The 10,809-nt window shown below is 58.2% G+C and overlaps 1 protein-coding gene across 1 annotated transcript in view; it reads right to left on the bottom strand.

Moving 5' to 3' along the window:
* Positions 1 to 463: 463 nt before the first annotated feature.
* LOC119112378 (solute carrier family 26 member 10) overlaps positions 464 to 10,809 on the bottom strand; it is a gene marked incomplete at its 3' end in the record, with an annotated part of 27,405 nt that continues 17,059 nt past the window's right edge. The window contains 9 exon segments of the mRNA XM_037236542.1: positions 464 to 541; positions 769 to 921; positions 1,360 to 1,566; positions 1,836 to 2,108; positions 2,811 to 2,987; positions 4,353 to 4,515; positions 5,063 to 5,196; positions 7,698 to 7,802; positions 8,335 to 8,499. Coding sequence (XP_037092437.1) covers positions 464 to 541; positions 769 to 921; positions 1,360 to 1,566; positions 1,836 to 2,108; positions 2,811 to 2,987; positions 4,353 to 4,515; positions 5,063 to 5,196; positions 7,698 to 7,802; positions 8,335 to 8,499 — 1,455 coding nt within the window.

A 10,809-nucleotide genomic window follows, 5' to 3' on the forward strand; every position in this document is an offset into this window, starting at 1 on the left:
CCCCTCCTCCAGCTGGACGTGGTGGTGTCCTTGGATGCAGAGGCCCCAGGATCTTTAGACAAGTATATGCTCGGAGAGTGTAAAACATAAAAATGGGATTTTAACGCGTTAGCATGGGATTTCGAGCCTAAAAGGTCCTCCGAATACGAAGCAGGGCCTTTAAAGCAAAGAGGAGGGGCCCGTTGACCGACATCCGCTCATGACCTGATTTGGCCGCCTCCTTGGCGAAATCCCGGCTACGCCACTGAGCACAGGTGTTCGGCTCCGGCAGAAGGCGGCGACAACGCGCCACAGCGCAGCCTGTGGCGCACGTGGCAGATAACGGCAAACCATTCGTTCGACCGGTGGAGAATCGGGACACTTGCGTCAGCAAGCCCCTGCACTTAACGAACTCCTCGCCGCGGGCTGGACTGCCGCCCGGACCGGTCAGCTCAGCTGCCGGCGGCTCCAGCTGGCCACTTACGCACAGTCTCTTCCAGGGCGGTCCGCGGTCGGAGTCGAGGCTACCGTAGTAGTCGGCACTGGCCGGCGGCGTGAGCAGCTACACAACACAGAGAGCGATTAGTGCGGCGCAGCGCCGCCTCCACGCCACCACACCACCACCACTACAGCCACCACCGGAGTGGGTTAGTGAGGCCACAGAAGCAGGTCAGGTGAGGTGAGCGGCACACACGGCGCCGGCCGGCCGCCCGCAGCGACGCCGAGAGGCTCGCCGGCCGGCGGTGAGAAGCGGTGCGGAGTGCGCGGCCGGCGAGCGCAGACGCTCACCTCACGCGAGCCGCTGCGCTCCTCGTTCGACTCGAACGCGGCGTTCGCGATGCCGGCCATCTGCGCACGCTTCTTGGCCGACTCGGGCTTCTCCACGCTGGGGTCCAGCTTGGTCTCGGCGAAGAAGCGCCCGCCGGTCTTGGAGTCTGCCTTCTGGTAGTGGGAAAAGGAGAAGGGGTCGATGTAGGCGGCTGGTCACACCACAGGCGGCTATGCAGGCGGCTAGCACACCACAGGCGTGCACCGGCGATTCCAAGCGGCGTGGCCCACAGGGAGACGCACGCCGCCCTCGCCGCGTTTCCAAGCAAACTTTCAAATGTGACCTTCGTCGCATCTGGCCGGGTGCAGGGTTAAAATGCCGCTGTATCGTGATGGCCTTTCCAATAGTAGCACGGCATTGGTCGTTATCGGCAGCTGGTGATGCCGAACATAGAGGTTAATAAACAATCCTTGGATCTATATCGCCTGGCAGTACTGGCTTGCGGCGTCCATGGTCTGGCACAGGCTCATGCGGACGTGACAAGTTTGGCGTGCGGACGGACAGTCCGCGCCAGCGACAACGGCGCGGACGGCTCTGACTGATCAGCTCACCTGAGGATTGCGGCGATCTTTCTTCGCCTTGAGCTTCTCCTTCATGGCCTTGGCGTGCGCTTGAGCCTCCAGGCGGTGGATGAACGACTTGTACTGGATAGGGTCCAGCCCCGTCAGCTGAATCACTTGGTTGCGGAAGAAGTCGCGGTTGCAGAAGTGCAGCGGGCCGCCGAACTGGAATATCTTGATGTCGCCCTCCTCCTCCGCCTAAAATGGCGTTCATGGCTGTCATGGGCAAAACGATCGGGCGGACAGATCGCAGCCGCCACCGACCGGCCGGCAGCCACATCAGCCACATCAGCCACATCCGGCACAGTACCGTCACGACATTCTGCGCGTGGCAAAAAGCCGAGCGGTGCCAGAGGATGCAGCAGTTCAAATACAACAAACGTCGCGAAATGGTAATCCCCGAGACAGAGCAGGCTCTGCACAGCCACACGACAGCGACCGCCGCCACCGCTGTTTCTTGCACCTACCGACTTGTACTTGGAAATGTCCAGGTAGATGTCGGTGCCGCCCACGCTGCCAAGCAGCGCCGTCTCCGGCTTCTGGTTTCGCAGCAGCAGTACCACCACCGAGACACCGACGCCGACGGCCAGGCCGATGTCGATGTCGATGGCGACGACGGCGATGAAGGTGGTGAACCAGATGAGCGCGTCGGCGCGTGACGTGCGCCACACCTGCTTCAGATCTTGGAATTGCATGAACATGCCCTTCAGCGAGACGACGATGATGGAGCTGAGCACGCACTGCCGGAGAGAGAGAGAGACGGCGTCAGCGTCTGCCGTCGAGGTCGGGTCGGAGAAGTGGGACTGACCGTGGGCGACGCAGACTGACCGATGAAGGCGAGGTCATCCCCTTGCCACATGCCAGCCAAACTCGTGCGTCGCTCAGCCGGCCAGACCGGCGCGGCGGAGCTGGCCGCCAGCTCGCCCAACCGAAGCCGAAAACGCACCCCGCCGCTCCCCGGCGGCCGCCGAGAGGAGGGGTCGGCGGCCATGTGTTCTGCCCCGCTGCCACACTGGCGCGCCAGTGGCCTGACACGCCAGTCGTCCGCCTATGCCGCTCAGATGGCGGCCAGGCGCCGGCCTCGGCGGGTTCTGTTCAGTCGCCGGGCTCCTATGTGGCAGTGCCAGAAAAGCAGCGCAGTCTGCAGCCGGAGCGGTTGTGTCACCCACAGCGACCGCACTGTCGTGCAACACATACACGCACACACACACACACACACACACACACACACACACACACACACACACACACACACACACACACACACACACACACACACACACACACACACACACACACACACACACACACGCACACACACACACACACACACACACACGCACGCACGCACGCACGCACGCACGCACGCACGCACGCACGCACGCACGCACACACACACACACACACACACACACACACACACACACACACACACATCCCACCTTGGGCAGCACCTCGAAGACGGGTCCCAGCCATAGCAGTACCACCAGCAGGATGGCGGAGGTAATGATGCCGGACGCCTGCGTCTTACCGCCCACGTTCTCCATGATGAGCGAACGGGACAGCGAGGCTGCCATCGGCGCGCAAGCGAAGAAGGAGGAGGCGATGTTGCCGACGCCCTGTGGACGAGGCGGCGCCGCTCAGCGGGTGGGCTGCGTGCCGGAGCGTGACGCGGCAACGCTCCAGTCGGCCGCATTCGCACCCATCTGAGCACGTCTCGGGGTCGACCGTGTGAACAATTGGCGTAGACATTCATCGCGTTGAAGTCGGTCCCTGTTGCTCAAGGATGTGCTTAGATAAAAGTACGGGTGCTGTTTCTGATGCGGTGCTTGCTATATCATACCCGATGTAAGTGCGACGGGTCTTGAGCTCCTCGTGCTGAACATCAGCAAGAGGGGGCTCTTGCTTCGACAGTGACCGGCCTTCGGTAACTCATCATGCGCCGATTAAACGACATGCCAAACCAGTTAGACTCCAAAAAAGTGTCCCAAATTTCGTGACGACAGCTGCAAACATCGCAGAGTTCCATAGCAATTATGGACAGGGAGCATACAAAAAGTGAGGAATTTCGCTGGAGGCGTACAAAACGCTTTCATGACTGGTTCGCTGGGGCTCTGCTGTCCTTGCTGGCGACATTGTCAGCGACAGTGGCGCTGAGGGATGGGCTGGAAGATCCCAGCCCGGCATGGCATGTCCCTGCGCTCACGCATTATGGCAACGGCGGATCTCAGTGGCAACCCTATTTGGAAGCACTGGTAAAATGGGAAGTAAGGAGAAGGGGGGGGGGGGCGGGAGAGAGAGGTCAATGATGGTCTCTCAGTGCGACGACGCAAACACAATACCGATGGTATTGCTCGCGCGAAACACCATGAACTCAGCAGTGAGTCTGGTCATGGTGGCCGCTTGCGCCTGGTACGGAGGAAACCGGTCTGCTCGCGTCAAATAGTCAACGTCCTTGGCTGCGCCTTCACGACAGCATGAAAAAGGACGCGGTTTTTTCCAGCCCCCAAGTATAGGTAGCTGTCAGGCACGTCTCCGGTTTTGCATGTAGACTTCAATGTGGCGTCGTTACATGGACACGTCACCTAATGAGGCTGGCCTACCCATCGGCAGGAATGCAGGAAATCGGCCAATCGCCAGCTCATGCCAAATGCGGACAATGCCCGATTTTTGCCGTCAGATCACTCCATCCGTGTGTCCAGTTTGGCCCGCTCGTCTCGACTCATCGGCCGCGGCCAGGGGCCGGCTTGGTGCGCCTCGCGTGTCGGCTCCGTCAGCAGGCCTGCACGCCGCCAGTCCGGCGCCGCGCACAGCCCCCTCCCCCCCCCCCCAACCCAACCCCCTTGTCATGCTGCCGTCACACTGCCGATGCGTCAGCGTGCGCCACAGCCAACGCCGGCAGGAGCGTCACCAGCGAGAGACAACCGACAACACAACAGCGACCGACAACGGCGCCGCCAACAAGAGCCGGCCGGCCGACTTACGTAAGCGATTAGCTCCTGGTTCGGGTCGACCACGTATTCGTGCTTCTTGGCGAACAGCTGCGCCATGGAGAGCGCAACCGAGTACGCGATGATGGCGATGATGACGGCGTCCATCAGGATGTGCGGCAGCAGTGAGAACACGGGGTTGGTGGGGCGAGGCAGGCTGCGGCCGACAGACAAGGACCCGTGTCACTCAGTCACCTCTTTCCGCCCAGATTTCTTGACAATTCTCTCTTCCGATGCATTGTTTTCTGTTTTTGCTACCATGCTGTTCTGTTCATATTCTATTCTTTCACTGGTTTGCATTTGTTTTGTGTTTGACAAGTTAGCAATCTGTTTGTTTGACTTCCAGGGTACGCAATGGGGCGGCTAGTTTAATAACACAACTCAAAGCCTCAGACAAGCTGAAAAGTAATGACACGCGGAGATACTTAAGCGATTCGTACGCATCAGAGGTTCCAACTAGCATAAAACGAGACGCCCACGCGGAATGTGGAATGCTTTCGAGGACCTCTAAACGGACGCTCCATCGGCCGCCGACGAACAGCTCTGGGAGTGTGCGGCATATAGCCGTGTTTGCACCGCACTGCTAAAGGGACCAGCTGACTTGGCTTTTTGTTTGGATTCTTCGGGACTGTGCGGTGCCGGTGTAGAGAACGCGTCTGGGGCTGCCGCCAGCAGCCTGCCGCTCGGTCACCGCCGGCACTCACCCGGTGGTGACGTTGCCGATGACCTGCACCTTGTAGTTGCCCTCCAGGTCTCCAAAGTAGGAGGCCACCGTGCCGATCACCACCACGATCAGCTCGATCGGTATTGGGAACTTGGTCTTCTTGGCGACCTTGGGCTGCGGGGATGGGAAGCGGGGCATCAGCACGCTGAGGGCGCCCCCCCCCCCCCCCCCCCCGCCTCCGCCCCCTGCGCCGATAGGCATTATCACTGGGCTGGCCTGTATGCGAACTCACTTCAGTCAAAATTAGAGATTCCTAGGTCATGACCATGAGATCATGACCTACACCTTGACTTAGACCACGACCTTGGGGTCATGACCTTCGAAATGAGGCCAAACAATGCCAAACTCCAGATTTTTGTCCACAGTCCCCCCCCCCAGACCTCCTCATGCAACCACCGCAAACCCAGATACCTGCTGTAATAAAAATAGCAATGGTGTTAAATTTAGGTATGTGTTCCTGCTTGACTTTCTAAAGGTTGAGGTAACCAAAACCCTTCGACATTGATCCTATTTTGTCATTCAAATAAGAGTGAAGGATCACGCTAGACGGTATGTTCCTAAAAACGTAATGTTGGCATGGGTCAACATTATTTGGCCTCATTTCGAAGATCATGACGCCAAGTTCATGGTCTATGTCAAGGTGTAGGTCATGATCTCATGGTCATGACCTAGGCAGGGGCAGCTCAAACCCTGAAATGCAAAAAGTTCATAGAACATGTATCTGACGGTCCCTGTCATAAATGAATTCGGAATGAGCACCAGAAATTACCCCTAAAACCAGGTTGCTTAGTAAAAAAGCAGGTTAGTTTTGGCCTCGGTCAGGCCTGGAATTAACTCTAAATTTCAAAATTCATTTGGTCGATTGCCTGAGAAACTATCTCAGAGATCCATGGCCTCGTCTATCTGCAGCGTCGCATCAGATTACACGAGTTCCTAGAAATGTCTTTCGTTTCGACAGGACACAATGGGCTTTTACAGGCTTGCAGCATCCCTTTAGAGTTCAGAATGGGCCTTCAACATTTCGGAGTGGGCTTTCCACAAGACCTCCAAGATGGGCGTCGTCGCCCCTGGCTTTCAGGTGGAGGTTGGGGGGGGGGGGGGGGGCGGGGGTGAGCTGCCCCTGCCGCTCTCTCCTCCCCTTCCCCGCAATTCCATGCCCTTGGCACGGGGTGGTTGAGGGCAACGTTAATGAGGCTGGATTTAGATAGGGCACCTGCTACCCTCATACGCCACATAAAAGACAAATGATTACGAAACAAAAGTGAGCGTCGCTCCTAATTACTCATAGAAACACTAACTATGAGCAACGCCCCATGACCACCTCTCGTAAACCTGCATTTTTCAGTGACAAACACACACGTGACAAACAGTCCTGTAGCGAGTTTCAGCGATTAAATTTTACAGCAGGCTCTGACAGGTAATGTTTCAGTTAAGTTAATATCACGTTAGTTGAAATATAAAAAGGATCTCTGGAAATGACTATTCACATTCATAAAAGACCACATAATGTTGCAAACCCTGTCATTTTACACATTTTGAAAACAAGTTTTTGGAGGCCACTTCGCGGCAAAAATGCACATAAAGGTATGCTGCAATACGGTTTATGACCGCCACGTTCCGCGAGGTTGAGACATGCGCCCGGGCAAACACGACACTTGTATCATCTGTTGTACGTCAAAGCTATATGCGACTGTTGCCATAAGCCAAAATGAGCATCGCAGATCCTTAATGCCAAGATAGTAAATTGGTGTCGACATTCCTTCGATGCTTTCCACACGCATGAATCTAGTGAGACCGTCCGAAGCTAAACATGACTCGTACTGCCCTGGAGTCGCCTTCCAGGACATATCGACGCCGTGGGTATTATGTGAATCTGTACACTTAGACGTACCAAAGGCAGCCAAATTTATTCACGGCTTCCACACATTATCTGTGTGGCCCTAAATGAACCTTCCGTAGACGCAGCGAGCATCACCCTAAAAACGCTACTCTAAAGCTGTTGGGCTTGATTCAAAAGTGCGGAGGATTGTTGGCCTGAACTACAGAAACCAGTAAAAGAGAATGGAAAGACCCAACCTCAAAATGAGTTCCTCGAGCCACTTCCCCCGCAATTTCTGAGGCCTACCTACACCAATGCACTAAGGCGGTTCTCGGATTTCACATTTTATAAGCGCTGTGCACACTAGGTCCTCTGATATCGCATAGGTCCTCGGTATTCATTCACGTCGCCAAACCTATTGCTGGAACCTTTCAGGAAACACTTAACCATGGAATGATATTTGAGTTTCTCTGGAGATAGTATGTTCACAAGAAAGCGGCCAACTCGCTGTCATCTGGTGGCCCTCGCTTGGCCGACGTATGCGGAGACGTCTGCGGTTCTGACGGCTGGCAAGTATAGGTGCGCGCGCGCGCGTGCGCGTGGGTGTGCGTGTGTGTGTGTGTGTGTGTGTGTGTGTGTGTGTGTGTGTGTGTGTGTGTGTGTGTGTGTGTGTGTGTGTGTGTGTGTGTGTGTGTGTGTGTGTGGTGTGTGTGCGTGTGTGTGTGTGCGCGCGCGCGCTTCCGTTTGGCTCGTGCGTCTGTCCTTTCTCGGTCTCCGAGTCTCTCCCTCGGCTCACCTTCAGGTACTCGTTGTTAAACACGAGCACCGAGATGGAGACGCCTGAGATGACCATGGCGGCCGGGTTGGCACTGAACGCGTTTTTCAGAATCGCCACGAACGACTGCAGCAGGGAGCACAATGCTAATACAATTGTAGTGTCACAGAATAACAAGCTTCGTACATGCTCATCGTAACAATTATGTTCTTCCACCAGGAAAAGAAAAAGATCATAAACTATCGAGCAAACTCAGTCTCGTGATCATGTACAGGCACCGAGTCCTATTTTAGCGTTAAGATTATTTTTGATAAAAAGACGAATGCCGTCAGTCCTGAACCAAACGATCCGTAATACCTAGTCAAAACAGGTTTTTTGGCGTAAGCTATTCATCAGTTCGGTTAACGCTAGGCAATTACGACTCTATATATGGCCGGAGCAGGCCGCTACTTCCGTGACAATTACACGGGATCAATTACACGGGATCCGCTGGCGGTGCCGGCGGACATGAGTCGCCGACAGCACGGACGTCGCCGTCACGGCGTCCTTGTCCTCCCGCAACCGAACAAAGAGCGGACTCGGCGGCTACACTTCCAGGCGGCAGCCGGGGGCGGCCGAAGGGCGGGCACCAGAGGGCGACGCGCCCGATCTCACCAACCTTGACGAGTTTTCCGGGGCCGGAGTAGCGGGGCAGTGTCAGGCCAAAGAGCGACTTGACCTGCGACATGAGCACGTGCACGGCGGCGCCGGTGGTGAAACCCTTCACCAGCATGTCGGACAGGATGACCGTGAGCGCGCCGATCCGCAGCGCGAACATCACGAGCTGCCGGCGAACAGGACGCAACGTCTGGTGAGGGCCCGTGGCCGGCAGCGCGGTGCCAGTCTCCGGCACCGCGGCGGCGTCGGGCGGCACGGTGTCAGCTGAAGCCACCTGCCCCGATCCTAGAAGCCGATCCCAAATCCCAAATCTTGATGGTGACAACCAGGGCCTCCACGGGATCCGGATGTACCCTTGGGATCCAGGCACGTGCCTGGCAAACAGTACACGTCGAAGCTGACTCTATCTGCATGCGAGCTGTGAGCTGGGACTGACGTGAGCAGCGCTCAGACGCAGCATCGGGGCTGATGATCAGGCGCCAGGGGCAACACTGCTCGCTAGAACACAGCCGGGCCGGGCTGGCAGACAATGCCACTGGCGCCAAGGCAAGGCAGCGGCCGCCGACTCTGACACGACAATAACCGCACTCACATCCTGGTCTCGATTGTAAGCAGACCTGATGACCTCGAACAGACAGCGTAAGCACGACTCAGTCTTCACAGCATGTTGTTTTACGATGTTTTCTTTGCCAAAGTAGCCAGCAAGGCCAATCCCGAAGGGAAGCACAGCCACGTCACGGTCCCTGCCAAGCCCCTGCGAAACACCTACAGTTGTGCTGTGTTTCTTGAATTGGTCAAATTGGCGACACACTTCCAATTTACCCCAAAACGGACTTCACCTTTCTTAGTTCCAATGCCGGACCCGTCCGGTGAGCCAGCCTAAAACGCTGAGGGGCCTAGCTTTTGTGTGTAAATAATTTTTGTCCGCCCGACATCTCACGCTGCGCAAAATTCTCCAGTTGGCAGGAGTCAGAGAATAGCCTTCCCAATCACTCTCCCCGACAGTCTAGACCCAGCCGGCCGTCGTCTACAGGGTCCGCCATCGCTCTGGCCAGCCGGCCGTCGCCGCCTGGGAATCTCTGCTCGCCGTGTGGCCGTCGGGACCGGCCGGCGCGGCCCGCCCTGTGCAGCCGCCCGCCCAGCCGATCCCAGCCCGATCAGCTGTCCCTGATCGCTCGGCGGTGCCATCAGTGCGGATAGGTGTGCGGACCTGTGTACGGCGGCGCTACTGGGCCGACCGCCGCGGCGGCCAGGCTGCGGGCGCCGCGGCGGAGATTAGCGGCCGCTCAGGTGACCCGTGACCTCACGATTGCATACCAGCCTCACCGGCCAGAGGCCAGCTCAGCCACTGCTGGCTACCAGCTCCAGCGCCGCAACGTGTCTGATCGTCGTCCGTCACAGGGCGCTTTCTGCTTACGCTGCGATAATGAAACTAATAAAGCGGCCGTAGTCGCCAACAAAACGTCAAAGGCAATGGACTGATGCAATCAAAAGCCCATTAAAACAGACCGTCGCATGCCTTCCGATCACGTGACGTGGCTGCGCGTCCAGCGTCTGCACCACTGGCTCGTCGACAGCCTACTGCTGCAGAGGCTGCTGCACGGAGCAGCACCGGCGCTGCTGCCCTGCTGCAGGGTCCAGCGTCTGCGCCTTAGGTCGGCTCCCGCACCCGGCCACGGCTCTATGTCTGGCGTCCAATGTCCAGGTTCCCGCGTCCGTGTGCCGTGCCTTGGATCCCGTGCCTGGGGTCCCGTGTCTGGGGTCCCGTGCATGGGTCTCGTGTCTGGGTCCCGTGCCTGGGGTCCCGTGTCCAGGGCACGATATCTAGGGTACCGTGTCTGGGGTCTGGTGCCCGTGCGCCGTGGCCAGGTGTCCGTGGTGCGGGGCTCCGCGGCGGGTCCGGAGTCCGCGGGGCGGGCGACGCCAGACGGGCGGCCTTGCGTCCGTGTCCAGGGCCGCTCCGCCGGCCGAGACACGCCCCGCCGGTGCGGTCAGCCTGACGTCAATCTGTCTGTCCTGCCGTTACACGGCCGTCCCAACTTATGCGCGACACGCAGTCCAATCGAGGCCGAGCCAACTCGTCGCCCCGGCCGCCCACCCGTCCGCCGGCCCGTCTGCCCGCCTGCCTGCCCGCCTGCCTGTCCCCCTCGCCTGCCTGCCCGCCTGCCTGTCCCCCCTCGCCTGCCAGCATGCCCGCCTGCCTGTTCCCCCTCGCCGGCCCGTCTGCCCGTCTGCCTGCCCGCCTGCCTGCCCGCCTGCCTGTCCCCCTCGCCTGCCTGCCCGCCTGCCTGGCTGTCTGTCTATCTGTCCCTCCGTCCACTCTCCGACTGACCTTTGCATGCTGGTCCGTTCGTGCAGCTCATCGACTGGCCACCCGCCCATTATCGGGCCAGCTGCCCGCTTATCTGTCCGTTCGAATCGCCGCTTGGCCGCGCGTCCATTATCATCAGACAGATCTCTCTCTTCTCCCTCTCTC

This window comes from Pollicipes pollicipes, unplaced genomic scaffold (assembly GCF_011947565.3).
Source record: "Pollicipes pollicipes isolate AB1234 unplaced genomic scaffold, Ppol_2.1 Scaffold_7261;HRSCAF=8764_pilon_pilon_pilon, whole genome shotgun sequence".
NCBI classification, from domain to species: domain Eukaryota; kingdom Metazoa; phylum Arthropoda; class Thecostraca; order Pollicipedomorpha; family Pollicipedidae; genus Pollicipes; species Pollicipes pollicipes.